Here is a 22,761-nt window from a genome sequence, read left to right as displayed (position 1 = left end):
TTCTAATGGAACTGGCAGATAAATCCAGAAGAAATGGGTACAAACATTATCTCTTGATGCAGTGAATTATAGTAACGGAACAGCCGGATAGGAAGGGTTTGCCAAAACACCATCTCTTTGTAGAGAGGGAAGATGATGCATGGAGGTTTTTTATTGCTGTTACTGCACAAATGGAAGTGGTGCCGGCGAGGCCATTAGGGGACATGTCGATGCAGCTGTCTGCTTGGGTTATCCCTGCAGGACAAATGGCATCCCAGAAACTGCAAGTGCTGCACTTAGTGATGTAGTAGGAAAGGGCAAATAGACCCTCTTGTTTAATATGGTTCATCTTCCATTGATTTTTATCCTAAAGAGAATTTTATAACATGAAGGCAAACACAGAATATGACATTTTTGCTCAGTAGAGAATCCATATGCATCTGTAATTAAAGGGATACTGTCATGGGAATTTTTTTTTTTTTTTTTTTTAAATTAATCAGTTAATAGTGCTGCTCCAGCAGAATTCTGCACTGAAATCCATTTCTCAAAAGAGCAAACAGATTTTTTTATATTCAATATTGAAATCTGACATGTGGCTAGACATATTGTCAGTTTCCCAGCTGCCCCCAGTCATGTGACTTGTGCTCTGACAAACTGTCATAGTTTACTGCTGTACTGCAAGTCGGAGTGATATCATCCCCTCCCCCCCCAGCAGCCAAACAAAAGAACAATGGGAAGGTAACCAGATAACAGCTCCCTAACACAAGATAACAACTGCCTGGTAGATCTAAGAACAACACTCAATAGTAAAATCGAGGTCCCACTGAGACACATTCAGTTACATTGAGAAGAAAAAACAGCAGCCTGCCAGAAAGCATTTCTCTCCTAAAGTGCAGGCACAAGTCACATGACCAGGGGCAGCTGGGAAATTGACAAAATGTCTAGCCCCATGTCAGATTTCAAAATTGAATATAAAAAAAATCTGTTTGCTCTTTTGAGAAATGGATTTCAGTGCAGAATTCTGCTGGAGCAGCACTATTAACTGATTCATTTTGAAAAAAAATAAATTTTCCCATCACAATATCCCTTTAAAGGACAACTCTATTTTCTCTCGTTTAAAAACACTTACAAGGTACAGTGGTGCAGGAGGGCCCACTCACACCTGGAGCCATTGGGAATTTTCCTTGCTTCTTAAGCTGGACACACACAGAAATACACGTTTGTCAAGGTCGCCAAACCAGTGCATCTCTTCCCGAAATACATACTTTGTCGTGGGCGATATTGGGCTAATCTCAACGTGAAATCTAGGGCCCTACAATTGGATCACAACAGAGAATACAGACGGTCGGAATGAACCAATGTGGTCCTTGATCCAACAAATTTTTTAAACCTGGCCAATTTTTGCCCAGATTTCGAACGGGGGAGGCATTGCTAAATCTGCAAAACAACACCTCCACTGCCTCCTCTGCTGCTGCCATTTAGTCTCCATGGCCCCCTGCAGCTCCGGCTTGATTACTCTATCTATAATTGTATCCCCCACCAACTGAGCCTATTCCTGGTTCTGACCCTGCTTAATATCTACCCACAAAGGATGTCAGGGGATGCTGGGAGTTGTAGTGCAATAACAGCTTGAGGGCCACAGGTGGGGTAGAATTCCTACAGCCGGTATCTTCAGTTAATAACCCAATCAGATGTGAATGTATGAACAGCCAGGGAAAATCAGATCCCACACCATCCTGGCCTTCCAGTGACACTCTCGTGCGAGACAATCATTGCCAAGGAAACAGGAACAAAAGAAAGAGGAATATTGGTACCTGGGAGAGTGATGATGATGTATGGGAATTCTCACATGTCAGTCCTTATTCTTTATACAGTGTCTGTGCCATAGGGCCCCGGCTAATACTGGGACCAGATCAGAGAAACAATATGCAATTAATGTACTGATATGTCACATGATCTGTTCACTTTAATATAGAATGGCACACTGCTACTGGCTGCAATTGCAGCTATTTTGGTGCAGAATGTTGAAGCTCCAGCCTTGCCATGTAATTGCCACTGTTTGTTCCCAGATTGCCCTTACTGCACAAAAATGGGCTGCCCGGTGATACAAGCTGATAGTAAGTTATGGGGGCCACAATGCTGTAGGCACAAGCCAGGAGGAGGTGCTGTTTGCCAAGGTGTTGTGGGCACAAGGTCCTCCTGCAGTGCTCATGAGTAGTCATACAATAATACAGTGCTCCTTTTATCTGGTGTTTAATTCATACCTTATCTTTAAGAATTTGATACATTTTCAATTAAAAGTATATTGCATTTTTGTGTGTCTGGAAGTTGAGGTACAAGGAAGGAGTAGGTGCAGCTAGAGTGTTGGGGTACAAGGAAGGAGTAGGTGCAGCTAGAGTGTTGGGGTACAAGGAAGGAGTAGGTGCAGCTAGAGTGTTGGAGTACAAGGCAGGAGTAGGTGCTGTTAGGGTGTTGGGGTACAAGGCAGGAGTAGGTGCAGCTAGAGTGTTGGAGTACAAGAAGGAGTAGGTGCAGCTAGAGTGTTGGAGTACAAGGCAGGAGTAGGTGCTGTTAGGGTGTAGGGGTACAAGGCAGGAGTAGGTGCTGCTAGAGTGTTGGGGTACAAGTCAGGTGTAGGTGCAGCTAGAGTGTTGGGGTACAAGGCAGGAGTAGGTGCTGCTAGAGTGTTGGGGTACAAGGCAGGAGTAGGTGCTGCTAGAGTGTTGGGGTACAACGCAGGTGTAGGTGCAGCTAGAGTGTTGGAGTACAAGTAAGGAGTAGGTGCAGCTACAGTGTTGGGGTACAAGGCAGGTGCAGCTAGAGTGTTGGGGTACAAGGAAGGAGTAGGTGCAGCTAGAGTGTTGGGGTACAAGGCAGGAGTAGGTGCAGCTAGAGTGTTGGAGTACAAGGCAGGAGTAGGTGCTGCTAGAGTGGTGGGGTACAAGGCAGGGGTAGGTGCAGCTAGAGTGTTGGGGTACAAGGCAGAAGTAGGTGCTGCTAGAGTGGTGGGGTACAGGGCAGGAGTAGGTGCTGCTAGAGTGTTGGAGTACAAGGCAGGAGTAGGTGCAGCTAGAGTGTTGGGGTACAAGGAAGGAGTAGGTGCAGCTAGAGTGTTGGAGTACAAGGCAGGAGTAGGTGCAGCTAGAGTGTTGGGGTACAAGGCAGGAGTAGGTGCTGCTAGAGTGGTGGGGTACAAGGCAGGAGTATGTGCTGCTAGAGTGTTGGGAGTACAAGGAAGGAGTAGGTGCAGCTAGAGTGTTGGAGTACAAGGCAGGAGTAGGTGCTGTTAGGGTGTTGGGGTACAAGGCAGGAGTAGGTGCAGCTAGAGTGTTGGAGTACAAGGCAGGAGTAGGTGCTGTTAGGGTGTTGGGGTACAAGGCAGGAGTAGGTGCTGCTAGAGTGTTGGAGTACAAGGCAGGTGCAGGTGCAGCTACAGTGTTGGGGTACAAGGCAGGTGCAGCTAGAGTTTTGGGGTACAAGGAAGGAGTAGGTGCAGCTACAGTGTAAGGTACAAGGAAAGAGTAGGTGCAGCTAGAGTGTTGGGGTACAAGGCAGGTGTAGGTGCAGCTAGAGTGTTGGAGTACAAGGAAGGAGTAGGTGCAGCTACAGTGTTGGGGTACAAGGCAGGTGCAGCTAGAGTGTTGGGGTACAAGGAAGGAGTAGGTGCAGCTACAGTGTAAGGTACAAGGAAAGAGTAGGTGCAGCTAGAGTGTTGGGTACAAGGCATAAGTAGGTGCTGTTAGGGTGTTGGGGTACAAGGAAGGAGTTGGGGTACAAAGTACAAGGTGTATGGTGCAAAGGGATCGGAAAGCAGCCGCATCTCATCCAAATATTCTCTAGTAATAAACTAGATCTCCAAGCCACGACACGCCCCTCCATCCCCCCGTGCTGATTGGCTGCCGGCTGCCACACCCCCGTTCCATCTCATTGGCATTCGCAGGCGGCCCCTGGGTCTGTGCGGGAGGGGTCGGAGGCTGAGGGAGATGCTGCTGCTGCTGCTGTTCGGGAGGGATGTGACATCTCCTGCATCTGTGTATCGGAGTGAATTGGGCTACTGCTCCCCTGCCTGGATCCCCCTGGACTTGTGACTTGTGTCTCCCCTCATCTCCTGCTTCCCTGAGCTCCATAACCGGCCCCGCCCCAATATTCTGTTCCATTGCCTGAAACATAACCTTCCGACCCCAAGCTCCTGTTCCACTGTCTGTCCCATGGGCTTCTGACCCCTCTGCTTCATAATCTGCCAGACCCCCCTCCTCCCCCTGTTCCATTCTTTGCCCTCTAATTGTCTGACAGTTCTGCTCCATTACCTGCCCCTTAATTCCCTGACATTGAGCTTCATCACCTGCTTTCCTTCCTCTCTGCCCCGCCCCTAATTCCATTATCCGCCCCATTCTCCATCACCTGCATTTCCTAATTGTCTGGCCCATTCCCCAACTCCCTCAATTTACGCCTGAGCTTCATCACTATCTCCTGTTGCATTCCTTCCTTGTCAGCCATAACCTCCGACCCCACTTTGCTCCATACCCTTTAGCTCCCAGTCCCTGCCCACCTGAGCTCTTTCTACTGTACCTGCAGACCCTCCTTCACTGGCCCTACTACTAGCCCCCTGCACCCCTGTGCTCCATCTCCTCTTCAACTACACTTTCCTTCTTCCAGACCCATCACTCTTTCTCTCCATCCCTGACTGACTCCATATCCAGCAGCCCCTGGTACCACCTCTCACCCCCTACCTTCTTTGTTTTCCTTTCAACCGCCCTAATATGCCCCCTCTCCCTGGCACAGTGGGGTAGGCTGGCAGTGTGCATGGGATTGCCTGCAGCTACAGGGAACACCCCCAATCTCTCATTCTTGCTGCAGCCTCCACACAAGTCCCGACTGCGGGTTTATGGACAGGAGTTCCATGCTGAGACTGATCCAGGGGCAGGTGAGACGGCTAAAAAGAGGGGACAGAGAAATAAAGCATGGGGGGTAGTGTATTTTGGGGAAAATTGATAAAGAGAAATGTGAATTTAAGAAATATAGAAAAAATAAGATTATAAGCTTGAGATATAGAGAATAGAGAGAGATGGTGCCTATAGTAACAGTGGGATAATATTCTCTGGGAAGGGAGTGTGACTGTGGGATAGCAGGTATAGTAGGGAGAGATGGTGCCTATAGTAACAGTGGATAATAGTCTCTGGGAAGGGAGTGTGACTGTGGGATAGCAGGTATAGTAGGGAGAGATGGTGTCTATAGTAACAGTGGATAATAGTCTCTGGGAAGGGAGTGTGGCTGTGGGATAGCAGGTATAGTAGGGAGAGATGGTGCCTATAGTAACAGTGGATAATAGTCTCTGGGAAGGGAGTGTGACTGTGGGATAGCAGGTATAGTAGGGAGAGATGGTGCCTGTAGTAACAGTGGATAATAGTCTCTGGGAAGGGACTGTGACTGTGGGATAGCAGGTATAGTAGGGAGAGATGGTGTCTATAGTAACAGTAGATAATAGTCTCTGGGAAGGGAGTGTGACTGTGGGATAGCAGGTATAGTAGGGAGAGATGGTGCCTATAGTAAAAGTGGGATAATAGTCTCTGGGAAGGGAGTGTGACTGTGGGATAGCAGGTATAGTAGGGAGAGATGGTGCCTATAGTAATAGTGGATAATAGTCTCTGGGAAGGGAGTGTGACTGTGGGATAGCAGGTATAGTAGGGAGAGATGGTGTCTATAGTAACAGGGGGATAATATTCTCTGGGAAGGGACTGTGACTGTGGGATAGCAGGTATAGTAGGGAGAGATTGTGCCTATAGTAACAGTGGATAATAGTCTCTGGGAAGGGAGTGTAACTGTGGGATAGCAGGTATAGTAGGGAGAGATGGTGCCTATAGTAACAGTAGGATAATAGTCTCTGGGAAGGGAGTGTGACTGTGGGATAGCAGGTATAGTAGGGAGAGATGGTGCCCATAGTAACAGTGGGATATAGTCTCTGGGAAGGGAGTGTGACTGTGGGATAGCAGGTATAGTAGGGAGAGATGGTGCCTATAGTAACAGTGGGATAATAGTCTCTGGGAAGGGAGTGTGACTGTGGGATAGCAGGTATAGTAGGGAGAGATGGTGCCTATAGTAACAGTGGGATAATAGTCTCTGGGAAGGGAGTGTGACTGTGGGATAGCAGGTATAGTAGGGAGAGATGGTGCCTATAGTAACAGTGGGATAATAGTCTCTGGTTAGGGACTGTGACTGTGGGATAGCAGGTATAGTAGGGAGAGATGGTGCCTATAGTAACAGTGGGATAATAGTCTCTGGGAAGGGAGTGTGGCTGTGGGATATCAGGTATAGTAGAAGAGATGGTGCCTATAGTAACAGTGGGATAATAGTCTCTGGGAAGGGAGTGTGACTGTGGGATAGCAGGTATAGTAGGGAGAGATGGTGCCTATAGTAATAGTGGGATAATAGTCTCTGGGTAGGGAGTGTGACTGTGGGATAGCAGGTATAGTAGGGAGAGATGGTGTCTATAGTAACAGTGGATAATAGTCTCTGGGAAGGGAGTGTGACTGTGGGATATCAGGTATAGTAGGGAATAGATGGTGCCTATAGTAACAGTGGATAATAGTCTCTGGGAAGGGAGTGTGACTGTGGGGTAGCAGGTATAGTAGGGAGAGATGGTGCCTATAGTAACAGTGGGATAATAGTCTCTGGGAAGGGAGTGTGACTGTGGGATAGCAGGTATAGTAGGGAGAGATGGTGCCTATAGTAATAGTGGGATAATAGTCTCTGGGTAGGGAGTGTGACTGTGGGATAGCAGGTATAGTAGGGAGAGATGGTGTCTATAGTAACAGTGCATAATAGTCTCTGGGAAGGGAGTGTGACTGTGGGATAGCAGGTATAGTAGGGAGAGATGGTGCCTATAGTAACAGTGGATAATAGTCTCTGGGAAGGGAGTGTGACTGTGGGATATCAGGTATAGTAGGGAATAGATGGTGCCTATAGTAACAGTGGATAATAGTCTCTGGGAAGGGAGTGTGACTGTGGGATAGCAGGTATAGTAGGGAGAGATGGTGTCTATAGTAACAGTGGATAATAGTCTCTGGGAAGGGAGTGTGACTGTGGGATAGCAGGTATAGTAGGGAGAGATGGTGCCTATAGTAACAGGGGATAATAGTCTCTGGGAAGGGAGTGTGACTGTGGGATAGCAGGTATAGTAGGGAGAGATGGTGCCTATAGTAACAGTGGGATAATAGCCTGTAGCGGAGGGTGTAACAGAGAGGGTGCAATGGTTCTTTATTGTGAGATGGGTGAATTACAGAGAGGGTGCCACTGAACAAGACTAAAATACATGGTGAGTATGAGAATGAAAGGTGGTGGGTGGTAATGTTAAAAGGAGCAAGCTAGAGGGAAGAACGGAATCTCTTTTATATATTAAATAGTGGAAAAGGTGAAAGAAGATGAGTGGGTGGCAGAGAGAAAGCACTTTTAAAAGGAAATATCATATACACTATACAAGAGGAAAGGGTTTTACCATGTATTTAAAGCACTTATGGAATATGAGGGAAGAAACTGAAGAGATGAAATAGCAAAGTGTATGTCCATATTTCAGTCTGAAGCAGTAAGTACAAACTATTGGCGAAAGCTATTTATCTGACTCTGCCAGCACTGCATTTATACAGCTCGGGGAACTCTGTTTATTATAAGGCATAATGTACCCCCTACTGTAAATGATAAGGATATTAGAAGTCACTGAGGGGTTCTGTGACCATATAAAGGCACAAGGCTGCAGGCTGAGTTATACAGGGAACTCTGAGTATCACTCATGTATTATAAGGGATAATGTACCCCCTACTGTAAATGATAAGGATATCAGAAGTCACTGAGGGGTTCTGTGACCATATAAAGGCACAAGGCTGCAGGCTGAGTTATACAGGGAACTCTGAGTATCACTCATGTATTATAAGGGATAATGTACCCCCTACTGTAAATGATAAGGATATTAGAAGTCACTGAGGGGTTGTTCTGTGACCATATAAAGGCACAAGGCTGCAGGCTGAGTTATACAGAGAACTCTGAGTATCACTCATGTATTATAATTGATAATGTACCCCCTATAATGTACCCCCTACTGTAAATGATAAGGATATTAGAAGTAACTGATGGGCTCTATGAGCACAAGATGAGGAAACGTAATATTATTCATTTTATTCATTATTATTATTTATTACACAATGTTCAGTGAGACATGTCTGTCTTCTTCTATTGTTATTTTGACCTTAGAAGTGATGCCCGTCTGTACTGCAGGAGTGATGCCACTTTATATTACAGAACACTCAGTATTTGCATATCATTTTTGTGGGCTATTGTATATTAACCCTGTGTAGAGTAACTTCTGTCTTCTCCCTTGAAAGCTTGACCCAGAGCATACAGGTTTTGTGTGTGCAAAAACATTTGCTGCCCTGGTCAATGATCATGAGCTGCCCCTGGACCCTGCCAAGTTGGAAATGTTATTTGCCCTTTCTCAGGGCAACGAGGAGGGACAAATCTGCTACTCTCAGCTGGTGGACCTGGTGAGTAGAAGCAAATTTACCCACAGGGTACAAACAGATTATAATTATATGCTGCTCAATTCAAGGAAAACCAAAACACTGAGATGTAGGATAAAAGTACCTTATTCTGAGTGGAACCTACTTGTGATGGAGAGCTTGATGGAGACAGTAGGCCTTCACTGTATATCAGATATTGTGTGAAATCAGTGTGAGACCCCCAACATCATGTGATGACATGATAGGACGTGCAAAGAGGAGTTGTGCCATTACACTCTTGGCTGAGTTGGTGGCTTATTGGCTTGTGCATGAGGCCAAAACATCTGACTGGAACTTGTCAGTCCATATAGAGGGCAAAATATAGTCCTCCCTCAACAGGTCCCCATGTACTTGAGAGTAAAAACTGCTTTATTTGATTGGTCAAATGGTTGGTTGGTCAAACTAATAAAAGTTCTGTTGTTTGACAAACTTGCCCCGTGCTCAGATGTTTGTTGATTTGTTTGTTTGGCCTGCTGGGGCGATCAAGAAGATGCAGAGCAGCTTACTAAAAAGATCTTTTCTACAATAATGAAAATATAAAGGTATTTGATTGGTCAAATCCTTTAGAGGACCTCAAATGCATCGGCCAAGGATCCCCTGCTTAGAAAGATGAGGTCTCTTCCCATCCAAGCATGCTCTTCTCCGTCAGGTTTTGAAAATACAAATTTGCTGCCAATTTGGAATACAAGTGGCAAACGGAGGAGTAAATCTAATAGTATAGAATGTAAAGGCTTTAGTAGCTACTGGTCTCTCTTTTGGATACAATACAAGTGACCCAACACGTTGCACTTTCCTGTTGTTTTTCAATTAGCTCTGTCTCATTCTTCCATGTTCCAGTCTAGTTCTAAGTTCAAAACTGTCATTTCTTAGGCTGTCATTTCTTAAGTTCAAAACTGTCCTTAGGACATCATTTCTTAAGAAAATACAACATATTTTGGTGGCCATTGTCCTCTCAGGCCAGTTTTCTTCTTCCCATCTACTTTATTGGGGCAAAATGGCAGAGGTTACTGGAGAATGTCCATATTCAAAGCAGACCTGTCTACCAGTGTAAGAGGTCTTCATAGGCATTTATGTCCAATAAAAAAAGTACTTTTGCTTGCCCCTCATATAGATCAGCAGCAAAAGGTCCAGTAGTTTCAGAAGGGCCATCAGCAGTGGCCAACGTGCTCTCCCGAGAGATGTTCTACTTGATCAGGATGGGCTCGGCCTCTACAAAAGATTTGTACGTTATGTGGCCTACGAGATTTTGCCGGGCGAGATGGAGAGACGCTGGTACTTTTACCAACACCGCCCATGCCCGCCACCTATCTTCATGGCAGTTGTCACGTTAACACAGGTAAGGGGTAATGGGCAAGAATTAACAATAATCACATAACTCAGCCCCTTAATATCACTATGCTGTATACTATATGGAGGACCAGAAATTTATCTCTGATGTTGCTGCACTACAGTTCTCATCATGCTTTACACCCCGACAACATTCTAGAGTAGGGCTGCCACTGGAACTCATTAGGTCCCATAGTACATAGCTGGGTGGGTACTACTTGGCTGGGTGATTACTACTTGGCTGGCTGAGTACTACTTAGCTAGGTAGGTACTACTTGGCTGAGCAATTACTACTTAGCTGGGTGGGTACTACTTGGCTTCGTGCCCTACAGGGAGATAGAGCAGTAAGTGGGATAATTACTTGGGCCCCTATTTAAAACCCCAAAAGTTTGTCTAAATAGGCCAAATACTTAACCCACTCCTATAATGCCCAAACATGTCATGATCCGCCCAAAAACTCCTTGAATCTGTCCAGATCCTCCTCCCCTACTTGCACCAGGCCTTTAACAGGACTCAAGCCTGTACCCCCTAATGACAGAGAACGCTGGCAGTTGTAGCCAGAAACATAAGTGGAGCAACACGGTTATGAATGGTTTAATGTCCGAAAACATCAAAACTTAGAAATGTGTCTTATTTCAGCCTTGTTATCTCTGTTATTGGGGAAATTGCAGTTTGTGCAGTAAAACGAGGCCTTTACACGTAGTCTGACGATAGTGCTGCTCTCACTAGAGAAAGAGCTGAGCCGGCAGCCTGCAGAGCTTTCTAGAAATAGCAAGTGAGACGTCTCCTGATCCGGCAGCAAAGTGAGATTTTAATGTCCAGAAATTAGTAGCTGCTTAACCAGAATGAATGGCAGTCACTCCAGCTCAAACCCGCCATCAGATTTATTGATTCAAGACGAGGCTCACAGTTGGCAGAATTCCACTCAAGAGATTCCCAGCGGGGAGAATCGGCCAAAAGGCACATTGCTGTGTTTCAGCTACAAAATCACGTGGAGCCAATGTACGTGTGAGGCAATTATATGGTAAATGGGAATTACACACAAACAGGACAATGGGTTCTTCTACACCAGTGCCCCACCCCCACCAACTGTTCTGCCAAATAGAGCCTCCTTATTGTTGCCACCTGTCTGGATTTCATCTGGACAGCTCGGTTTTTGGAAGGGCTGTCCGGGTGAAAAGTGCCTGTCCGGATTTCCAAATCCAAATCCGGACATTGAAGATAATGACATGGAGATCAGCCAATCATTGATCGCACATCATCAGTCCTGACCACATCAGCCCCTCCCCTGACATCAGCCCCACCGCCAGCCCCGGCCCACAACTTCACCGGCCTGCCCCCCTGCCCGTTTTCCCCAAACTGAAAATTAAGCAAGCCTAAGCCTCCTGCAGGCTGCCAATCCACATCGGGCTACCAAAGAGCACTGACTCCTTTAAATTAGACCACCTAATAAAATAGAGGCAGTGTTCAGTCTACAGGCAGGAAGTACTGCATTTTGACAGTGACATTAACAGCCATAGGGAACATAAAGAAATAGGGAATATAAAGTAGAAACTATACAAAACAGGTTTTATGTGTAGAAAGATAAACCATAGGATACAGAGTGTACGAATCTTGCTGCTTTAATACATGGGACTGGGTGCAGCCATATTTTTTGCTCCGAGCTCAGTGGCTTGTGCAGTTGAGGTTCTGTCCATAGAAAATGTTATAGGGCAGCTCCTATTTATATAGTGAATAAAGTACCCCCTCTCGTAAAATATAAGGATATTAAAAGTTATCGAGGAGTTTCATGGAACACCGAGGTAACTTCTAATATCCTCATATTTTGCAACTGGGGGTACTTTATTTATTATAATACACATTTCAGTGAGTCATGTGGCAGAAATGACATCAGAACTCACCGTTTATAACTGATGACATCAGAACTCACTGTTTATAAGGATATAATTTACAAGATATTCATGGCTTTTGTGTATAACATGCAAGGAAGACATTTTCTGCATTCAGAATGAAACCCCAGAGTTGGCAGGTCTAATTTTCAAAACCAGCCAACGTCAGCTACAAAACCAGCCCAAAACTAGCCAAGAGGCACTTCAAAAGTAGCCCAAAAATAGCCCAATATGTGCAGTGAAAAAAGTCTAAAAAATAAATGAATATATGTGAAAATACGCCTTTTTTATATTTTTCCATGAAGCAAAATGGGACAGATTTGCATGTCACCAGGGGTGTAACTACAGAGGAGGGCCCAGGAGGTATAGGGGCCCCATAAGGCCCTAATATTTCAATAACTATTGGTAAAACAGCTCAATCTCTAGACATTTTGGTGGCCAGCCGCCAGATTTTTGCCTCAAAATTGTATGAAATTGAGGAAAGTCGCTTGGAGAATGCAAAAATGAGTAAAAGTGATGGAAAACTGGATTACAGAGCTCAAAATCTGGTAACTCACAACTTCTGCACAAGTCAGTCCCATTGCATGCTGGGTATTGTATGTAGTCTTACATTAAACTTGGCAGTTGGTAAATTATTAAACAAAAACTACATTACCCAACATGCATTAGGAGACGCAGGCTCGGCACATTAGGGCTGGTTTCCAAAATACAAACCAGCCAAAGGCCCAAATCCATACCTTGGCTAGTTTGTACTTTTAAATCCCGCCTGGGCTTTAAATAAATAGCCAAATTTGGCTGGAAAACCGCCAACCTGGCAAGGCAGGTAAACCCAAAACTAATAAATATCAACTTGCGGCAGAGCACTTCTAAAAATTACAATATTTCATTTTATCTCTACATAAACAACAGCGCCACCTGCTGTACGGTTCGGACGGCGGGACACACTCATCAGAAAATGAAGCTAGTGAAAAGAGGAAAGGCTTGCGCAGAACTAGAGAAATGTCACATGACTCTGCTCACTCACTCGGCAGCGTTTAACAGAAGGTGGCGCTGTTGTTTCGAAGCATTAAAGCTGCTAATATCTTGAAAACTTGAAAGGACGAGTAAATTAGAATCCACAGGGGTTGCCAATATAAACCAGTGACTATAATCACTTACCTTAGACCACCATTGGCTTACTGGTGTCTTCTTCTTTCAAGATCATTGTTTTCCTCTGTTATGGGATCAAACTGAACAAGTGGGTCTTACAGACGTACCACCCAGAATATATGAAGAGCCCCCTTGTATACCACCCCGGGCACCGTGCCAGGGCTTGGCGCTTCCTCACCTATATGTTCATGCATGTCGGGTAAGGCTTATGTTATTTATTTTCTAGGAGAGCCCAGTCATAAAATAATGATAATAGGTTTCCTCACCTACCATGGCCGCGGTGCTGCCATACAGTACAGGCTCCAGGCCCGGACTGGCAATCTGTGGGGCTGCTGTAAGATCCCATAGACAGTCACCATCTAGTAGTGGAGGACTATTTGGGCCTCGGTGACTTGGAATGCCAGGGCCTATTTTGACTCCCAGTCCAGACTCAAGTCCAGCTGATATGCAGTCACTCATGAACACTACCTATACACGGGACCATCATTCTAAAACTGTACATCCTTTACAACGAGGAGGAGAAGGGCAGAGAAGAGGGAACCTTAAAGGACAAGGAAAGACAAAAAAATAAAATCCCATTTTTACTTTGTTTAATGAAAAAGAAACCTATCTCCAATATACTTTAATTAAAAAATGTGTACCGTTTTTATAAGAAACCTGACTGTATGCGGTGAAATTCTCCCTTCATTTACTGCTGTGGATAGGAATTGTCAGATGGTCCCTAACTGCTGAGCAGGGAAACAATCATACTTATGAACAGCAGGGGGAGCCCCCGCCTTACTTCCCAGCCATGCAGAACTCAAGCAGCTTTGTTAATGACGATCCCTAAGCAGCCCAGACCACACTGAGCATGTGCAGGGTCAGGGTCAGGCAAAGATGTTACAAGATGACAGCCCCCTTGTGGCCATCTTTGAAAGCATAAATCATTTGTTTGATTAGGCTTGTGGTGCAGTAAGTTCATGTTTATGTTTAGTATACAAAATACAGCATTTCTAGCCTTATTCTATTTTAGACTTTCCTTGTCCTTTAAGAGTAAGCAAATGTCTGTCAAGTGTGACAGTCACACTAACCCTGTTTGCAACTGGATTGGCCAAGTAAATGATTGGCAAGCAACTTGGCCAGTCAGGTTGCTGCAGGAAGCAGCAGCCCTCCTACTCATAGCAACCAATAATCAGGTAGAATAAACTGAAAACTTACAGCTGATTGGCTGCTGTGGATCACTAGACCTGAACAAATATATCCCCTTTTTACTGTGGTAATTAATATTCCCTCTCCTTAATAACATGTTATGTGGAGCTTGTTTGTATTGCATGTGTGTGTAATACTCCTTCACCCCCTGCATGTCATTGCTATTCCTTTCCCATCTGTCCCTCACACGGCGTTGCTACAGGTCACGGCTAGAGTTGCCATCTTTTCTGGAACAAAATACCGGCCTTCCTATGTTCTTGCCGTTTTTTTCTATAATAACATTGGAATTAACCATTATTTTTACCGGCCAGGCTGGTAAAACACTGGCCAGGTGGCAAACCTAGTCTCCAATCCCCTCAACACAGCTCTAACCTCATTCGGCCCGTTCCTTACATTGATCTCAAGGCCTATAGGCTGTTGCTATAGTAACCAGAGTGGAACTACGTGCGGCCTTTTTAGTTCTAATGGAAATGCTTCCTGTGTAGAATGTAAATAGCAGTGGCGTGTGCTGAATGCAGGAGCCCCAGACCTTGGTGTCTACATATTACTGTAACGTTACACAGCTCAGTCCAGGGATGGGATGACACTTTTTTTACTATCATTTTTAGCTGACACACAAATAAATATGAGCCTGATGGTCGACGGGACTGCGCCAGTGATGTGAGTTGAGAAACTCGCCTCAGACGGCAGCAGAAATGGCGCTCCTGGTAACTTTGAGCTGAATTTCCGGTTCTAGCACAATGGCACTCTCTGGCTAGCAGGGTCGGACTGGGGGGCCTGGGTCTAGGGTTGCCACCTGGCCGGTATTTTACTGGACTGGCCGGTAAAAATGATGGATGATCCCAATGTTATTAATAGGAAAAAAAGCTAAATATATAATAAGGCCGGTATTTTTTTCCAGAAAAGGTGGCAACCCTACCTGTTGCCCACCGGGACTGCTGACCAGGGCCCCCCTCTGGCCCCCTGTCCCTCTCCTGTGACGCGCATACACAAACGCCCCCCCCACATGGCACCCCCTCAACGCGCATGCCCACACAGTGCTGCGCATCGCCAAAAATACATTTTTTTAAAAAAAAAACCTCGGGAGAGGGGACTGGCTCGGCGGGGGCCCATGATGGCCTGACCCCTTCGGGTCTTTTCCCCAGTGTCCCACCGGGCCAGTCAAACACTGTTGGCTAGTGCCCTGGACCTCACTGTGCCCCTCCACCAACATCAGCAAACTGCCTCAGGTGGAGGAAAGGCCAGGATCGCCCCTGCTGATGGTAACACATATATATATATAGGAATACATTCTGGCCTCACCCTTCTGCTTCTGGAATGTAGGAACCCAGCCCAATTGTAATCTGTCCAATTATGGCCCACATGGTTATATGCAGGTCTGGACTGATATTCAAAATAGGCTCTGATGCTAAGTACAATGACCCCCAAACAGCCCCCCACAGGTGCAATAAATAGTGGCTGACTATAGCATCTTACAGCAGCCCCCACTTGCCTAACTAGATGTTATTGGGCCCCACAGCAAGTTCAATTTAGGGCCCCAAAACATTGCTAAATTGATCAATTCTATCAAGGTATATTGAAATTACTGGGTCCTCTATGCTTCTACACGTACCTGCAGCCACAGGGTCTGATTCCTCTGTAGTCAGGGTTGTATTTATACATAGCGCCTAAGGACCTGAGCCTAGGGTGGCAAATATAAGAGGGTGGCTCTCGATGCCTATATACTAGATGAAGTTTTTTAAAAGAAAAATAAAAAACTCTTCCCAGCCACAACCAGAGTCTTACCTTGTAAATATGGAGGCGGAGCTGGGGGGTGAGGGGGTATAGCTCGCACTATGGCGTGACGACTGTGTGATGTCATGCTTTAAAGGGATACTGTCATGGGAAAACATGTTTTTTTCAAAACACATCAGTTAATAGTGCTGTCCCAGCAGAATTCTGCACTGAAATCCATTTCTCAAAAGAGCAAACTGATTTTGTTATATTCAGTTTTGAAATCTGACATGGGACTATACATATTGTTAAATTCCCAGCTGCCCCAGTCATGTGACTTGTGCTCTGATAAACTTCAATCACTCTTTACTGCTGTACTGCAAGTTGGAGTAATATCACCCCCCCCCCCCCGTAGCCTAACAACAGAACAATGGGAAGGTAACCAGATAACAGCTCCCTAACACAAGATAACAGCTCCCTGGAAGATCTAAGAACAGCACTTAATAGTAAAAGCCAAGTCCCACTGAGACACATTCAGTTAAATTAAATAGGAGAAATAACAGCCTGCCAGAAAGTAATTCCACCCTAAAGTGCAGGCACAAGTCACATGACTGGGTCAGCTGGGAAACTGACAAAATGTCTAGCCCCATGTCAGATTTCAAAATTGAATAGAAAAAAATCAGTTTACTCTTTTGTGAAACAGATTTCAGTGCAGAATTCTGCTGGAGCAGCACTATTAACTGATGCATTTTGTAAAAAAACATGTTTTTCTATGATAGTATCCCTTTAAGGTGAAGGAAAAGCTACAGAGGCATTTTATTGCCAATAGATTAGCCACACTAGTGCAAGCTAAAATGCTATATTTATTATGCAGAATGCTTTACCATACCTGAGTAAAAAGCTCTAGAAGTTCTCTGTTTGTTTATTATAGCAGCTGCAGTATTAGCTTGTTGTGACATCACTTTCCTGACTGAGTCTCCCCCTGCTCACTTATAGCTCTGGGCTCAGATTACAGCAGAGAAGGGAGGGAGGAGGAGCAAACTGAGCATGCTCAAGCACTAGCCCTGGAGGTTTAAGCTGAAAACAGGAAGTCTGATACAGAAGCCCATGAGTACACAATAGAAGGAAAGAAATGTGGTGTTTCTTTTGACAGAGGACACAGAGCAGCATTACTTTGAGAGTTCACTGGTATATATAGGTGGACATTTCTGATGAGGCTTACTCCGTTTTAACCTTTCCTTCTCCTTTAAGTGAATATTTATTGTGGAAATTGGACTAGCAACGAATTCACATGTGTGGGTGGGACTGACGAGAGGGGGTGCGTGAACATTCTAAGAATACATGTCTTTAGTATTTGGAGTTAGTAAAGGACAACTACACAGATTTTTTTTAAACTGACAAATTATAATGTATGGGTGACATAATTACGCACAATATTGTGTAATGTATTATTGGCCTCACTGGAGAGCTCATTTTATCATACATGGGGCAGTGTGCAAAAAAAACACAGGAGCAAGTTGCTAAAATGGAGTGCAAGGGCCTACACTCCTCCCATGAATACAGTACTGCCTGCATTCAGCAACACAGCATTCATGAGGAACTGGTAGGAGGAGGCACATAACTTGGGGGGGAATGCCTGCGGGCACAGGGTGCAAAAAAGGCTTCTAGCAGTTAAGAACGGAGCTACTTTGCATCTTTGCACCACATGCCAGGCGTTAAATCTGACACAAAGTGCAGAGAGCAAAATAAGTGCAAAGAGTACCCCTTAGTGTTTTTACTCTTCAACTTGGGGCATTAATATTCACTTTGGAACCTTTATGAATAATGGCCTATTTCGTCTTTGCTGCAATGCAGTTAAAGTTAACTACCACCACCCCATGCCCCGAGAAGCATGGCAAATATCCTAAAAATGGCCACCCCCATATGATCTAGTGGCACAATCATTGATTATTCTGCTCTTGTGCTTGTGACAGCCTGGAACAGTTAGGATTTAACACCCTGCTGCAGCTAATGATCGGAGTTCCCTTGGAGATGGTTCATGGGATACTGAGAATCAGCCTTCTGTACCTTGCTGGGGTTCTGGCAGGTAAGTTCCCCAAATCATCTGTTTGTGTCAGCTGATACAGAAAATAAAGGGGAAGTAAAGGGTTATGTGGGCGTATCTTAAAAAAAGCAGGACCCCTACAGCTTTCACGGCTCCCATGCACAGTATGTCTTTTTTCCTGTTCCCTTTCCCCCCCCCAGGATCCCTTGCAGTATCCGTCACCGATATGAGAGCGCCACTGGTTGGAGGGTCAGGAGGAGTCTATGCCCTCTGCTCTGCCCATCTTGCCAATGTTGTTATGGTATGTTATAAGAATGCCGATAACAAATCATGTTATTGTTTTCTTTTATTTCTGATACAATAAGCAGTCAGCCTAATTTGGAGTAGATGGGTTTCTATTAAAGGGGAACTTTCCTTATTCATTATACATTAGACCATTTTTGTTCATGAACCCCCCCCCCCTTTAAATCATGCCAGTGTGACGTGCCCCTATTCACATTTTGTGCTATATTTTAATATATATATATATCATATATTTTAATATCATCCTTCTGCAGAACTGGGCCGGCATGCGCTGCCCATACAAGGTGCTTCGAATGATACTGGCACTGGTCTGCAGTAAGTATATTTATTCAGATAAATGAATTGTGGGTATTAATTGCTTTGTATTACCCAGACTGCTGCTCAACTGGTCATTAGGTTTGGGCTGTCTACCTTGTACACCTGAGGAGAGATTTATTGAAAATTTCCAAAACCTGTTAAAGGAGAACCAACCCCTACAAATGAATATGGCTAGAAATGCCATTTTATAAACAGACAAGAGGTTTAGCGTCTCATGTTTTTTTCAAAATGAATCAGTTAATAGTGCTGCTCCAGCAGAATTCTGCACTGAAATCCATTTCTCAAAAGAGCAAACAGATTTTTTTATATTCAGTTTTGAAATCTGACATGGGGCTAGACATATTGTCAATTTCCCAGCTGCCCCCAGTCATGTGACTTGTGCTCCGATAAACTTTAATCACTCTTTACTGCTGTACTGCAAGTTGGAGTGATATCACCCCCTCCGTTTTGCCAAACAACAGAACAATGGGAAGGTAACCAGATAACAGCTCCCTAACACAAGATAACAGCTCCCTGGCAGATCTAAGAACAGCACTCAATAGTGAAATCCAGGTCCCACTGAGACACATTCAGTTACATTGAGTAGGAGAAACAACAGCCTGCCAGAAAGCAGTTCCATCCTAAAGTGCTGGCTCTTTCTAAAAGCACATGACCAGGCAAAATGACCTGAGATGGCTGCCTACATGCCAATATTATATATTTTTAAAAAAAATACACTTGCTGGGTCAGGAATGAAATTTTACATGGTAGAGTGAATTATTTGCAGTGTAAAGAAGTGTAATTTAGAAATAAAAACTACACCATAAAATCATAAAATCCCTTTAAGTTCTAATGCTAACTGTACCAATGTACCAATGATCTGAATTATTTACTGATCATATATTATAATATATATTTAGAAATTTATATTAAATATATTCATTATGTTGTGTGTTGGTCCCTAAGCTCAGTAAGTGACAGCAGCCCAGAGCACGTTCAGTGAATCAGCAGAAAAGATGATGAGTAGCTACTGGGGCATCTTTAATGCTAATGGGCTGTGGTTGTCTTGGGCTGGTACAGAAGCATAAAACAGAATGTACAACATTTCTGCCCTATTTCTTAAGTTTTAGTTCTACATTAAAGACCCATGGGTGCTCACTATGTGAACAGTATTCTACTCTAGCCCATTTCTCAAGACTCTGGGTCTCATTTACAAAGCAAAGTGCAGATGCACCCTGCCCTGTGTTTGACACCTTTCCATGAATACATCACTTGTTTGCATGTGGAATTGCTGTATTCATGAGGGGTGGCATGTGAGCAGCCACACCTGTTAATTTGCATGTCATTCAGCAAGATGTCCATGACAGGGCACAACATGGCACAGATTCTACCTTGTACCTTTCAGCTGTTATTGGGCCAACCTGCTGCCCCTAACAATGTGCCATCCTATGCCCAGCCTTTGTGGCCCTTCCACAGGTCACATGCCTAAAGAATATCCACCAGCTATTACACGATGCTCACTGAATGCCACACCCAAAGACTTGACACATCTCTGCTACAACTCAGTGTTACAGAGGTAAGACTGAAGGTCAACTGTCCCTTATCACCCTTTTCTTTCCATTCATAGTGAGTTCAGAAGTGGGTCGTGCAGTCTGGCTCCGTTTCTCCCCACCGCTACCAGCAGCCGGCCCCCAGCCCAGTTTCATGGCTCACCTGGCTGGGGCGGCCGTTGGTGTCAGCATGGGCTTGACCATCTTGCGCAGCTACGAAGAGAACCTCCAGGACCAGTGCGGTTGGTGGGTCATCTTACTGTGTTATGCTACCTTCCTTGCCTTCGCTATCTTTTGGAATGTCTTTGCCTATGAGCTTCTAGGAGTGCAGATACCACATCCCCCCTGACCTTTGGACCATGTACGTCCCTCCACTGAAGCTCCTAAGGTGGGGGACTGCTTATCCTCAATCTTTCCTCAGCTGAGGAACCAGCTAAGATGCATCACTCCAACACATTGCTGGACCTTCTAGTCTACGTTAGAGGGATCCAGAGGTGATAGGTGGGGGATAGACAATGTGACAAAGCAGGGTGATGTGATACTGTTTGCTATTTATATGTATGTACCTGTGTGGCTGGGTGATTTTATAAGCTCTTTTTGTTCATGACCTGTACTCATGAGATGTTCAGGAGCTGGGTTACCATCAGGCAATAAAACCCTCAAATCATCATTCTTCCATCACATAATGAAATACATAGAGGCTGATGTTTAGCTCCCTTTACTACCACCACTACATCCTTAAAGTAACAGAGGCTGTTTGTGGCCATTAATCTGTCCTGATCAGAACCCACCTCCTGATGATCCTTATGCACTGGACAAAGGGGTCTCACCTACATATAATGAACAATCTCAGGCCTGATAAATGGATTTCTGTACAGTTGTGGGGTTACCCCAGAACGGTTCCCCTCGGAAACCCTTACCTCTAAATTACTTTTTGCTACTTGTGTTGAACTGCAGGGTGTTGAGCGACGTCTCCCACCGCCAAAAGAAAGTACCTGACAGCCCTTATGAAACAGACAATATGACGGTTAATAGAATTATAGAAGTCACAACAAGCCCCTAACACGGTCACTTTTAGCTTAAGGCAAAAATTACATTTTTGCCCTGGATCCCAGAATCAGAGGAGCCTCTTGGAGGCTCAAAAAATAGTCCAGCCTTCCTGCATTGCCACAGCATCTTTCTATATCTAGAAATTCAGCATTACCTTTAAGGACAACAAAAAGTCAGTTCACTTTGTTGAGGACCCATCAGTAAATACAGTTCTAAACCTTGAACCCCACGCTAGCACTCCTCTTCTTTAAAAAATGCACCTGCCCAGGGTACTTGTCATTAGAGAGCTGTGCCACCAGTACAAGAACTCCAGACTGGTGTGTTTTTTTTTAGAAGGAAACACCAGTCCAGGGTTCAAGATTAGTGATTAGATTCAATTTGGGTGCAGAAGAGAAACAAATTAGCCCTTCCCAGTGAACTTGTAATTTATTGGCCTTTAAACTCAGCGTCGTTCATGTGCTAACAGTAGGCAAATTTGCCCCAGCATATCAGCAGTAGGATGCTGATTGGTTGCTATGGGTCACAGCATGGGAACAAATTTGCCCTGCGTTAGTAAATGAACCTCAGTTACTTTGTGCCAAAAGGGAAAACAAAATCAATTTTGAAATGAAAATATTTATTTTTATTTAGGAAACAGAGGCATCAGTTTTAAACATGCCCCACCTGTTGCGCATTCTGTATTTTATATATAAAAAAAATAACAACAAATGGGTATTTTATAAAATAGAAACATTTAGAACTAAATGTTAAAATATTCCTGGAAAATATATATATATACTCTGTTACTGTAGATGGACACATTTGTGTAATTTTTGGACCCCCTTGCCTCTGGACAGAAACAGAACAATGAAATAAAGGACACAGAAACCAACCAAAAAACATTGCAAACGACAAATTTCTATTGTATTCGCTCCAGTGTTGCCACGTGGGTAATTTTTAAACTGGTTGGTTTAGTGGGTACAGGGGAACTGCGTTATTTAAAGCTGTTGAATAAAATCTACATGCTGTACAAAGGCTTGCTTGCCCTTTACATTATTTACAGGTGATATGCAGTCCGAGCAAGCATGCGGCAAGAGAAATACTTGGATTTGGGATCTTTACGGGGAAATTGGCAATTATTTTATCTGATAGATAAAGATCTGACAGGTTCAAGGGCGTTGGCAAGTGATAGAAATCACAGAGTCTGGCGTCTCTGGAAAGGCTTCCGTCCATACTTACTGCATATCAAACAGCCTCGTTGATCTAAAGCTCGTCCTTGGGAGACAGAGAATATCACAGTAATGGTCTCAATAACAGATTGGGTAATTTAAAGGGGAACTACTTGTTGCCTGAGCTTCTGGCCACATCAGGTCTTTAAACAGAGCAATCACCCCCTTGTACATCACATTAGGTTTTGAATAGAAGGAACTTGCTTTCTATGCAATAACTTTGGGAGACCAGTGCCCAAATGCCATGTCAAGGAATTTTTGCTTCTGGTACTGAATCACTTCACACCCATTCGGTTCCTTATTACCTCCCACTTATGGGGTACTAGTGATGTGTGGGTACATCCAAAACCTGCAACTCAAGCGGCTTTGGGTTACAAATTATGGTTATTGGCGTGTGTCCGGAAGAGTGGGGGTCCAGCTTTTAGTACTGCCAAACCTTTCACCTCCCTGCATGTAACTATCCAGTAAGCCCCCCTATTAGTGATGTCAGTGGACCCCCCTCTGTGACATCACAGGTAG

The 22,761-nt window shown here is 44.5% G+C and overlaps 1 protein-coding gene across 1 annotated transcript; it reads left to right on the top strand.

Annotated features, from left to right (window-relative positions):
* The first annotated feature begins 3,914 nt into the window (after positions 1–3,914).
* Positions 3,915–22,048, top strand: rhbdl1.L (rhomboid, veinlet-like 1 L homeolog). Its single transcript, XM_018236657.2, has 8 exons — positions 3,915–4,903; positions 8,352–8,510; positions 9,637–9,861; positions 12,940–13,088; positions 17,764–17,876; positions 18,035–18,135; positions 18,392–18,452; positions 20,062–22,048. The coding sequence occupies exons 1-8, from the start codon at positions 4,865–4,867 to the stop codon at positions 20,331–20,333; spliced, it is 1,119 nt and encodes a 372-aa protein (XP_018092146.1). The 5' UTR covers positions 3,915–4,864; the 3' UTR covers positions 20,334–22,048.
* Positions 22,049–22,761: the final 713 nt, after the last annotated feature.

Source organism: Xenopus laevis, chromosome 9_10L (genome assembly GCF_017654675.1).
Source record: "Xenopus laevis strain J_2021 chromosome 9_10L, Xenopus_laevis_v10.1, whole genome shotgun sequence".
Taxonomy (NCBI): Eukaryota; Metazoa; Chordata; class Amphibia; order Anura; family Pipidae; genus Xenopus; species Xenopus laevis.
Note: the sequence above shows the minus strand (reverse complement) of the source record. Positions and strands in the feature narration are given on the sequence as shown.

Coding starts and splice junctions, on each gene's coding strand:
- rhbdl1.L (XM_018236657.2), top strand. CDS start 4,865: ATGGACAGGAGTTCCATGCTGAGACTGATCCAGGGGCAG. Junction 8,511..9,636: donor ACTCTCAGCTGGTGGACCTG/GTGAGTAGAAGC, acceptor CCCCTCATATAG/ATCAGCAGCAAAAGGTCCAG. Junction 17,877..18,034: donor CCTTGCTGGGGTTCTGGCAG/GTAAGTTCCCCA, acceptor TCCCCCCCCCAG/GATCCCTTGCAGTATCCGTC.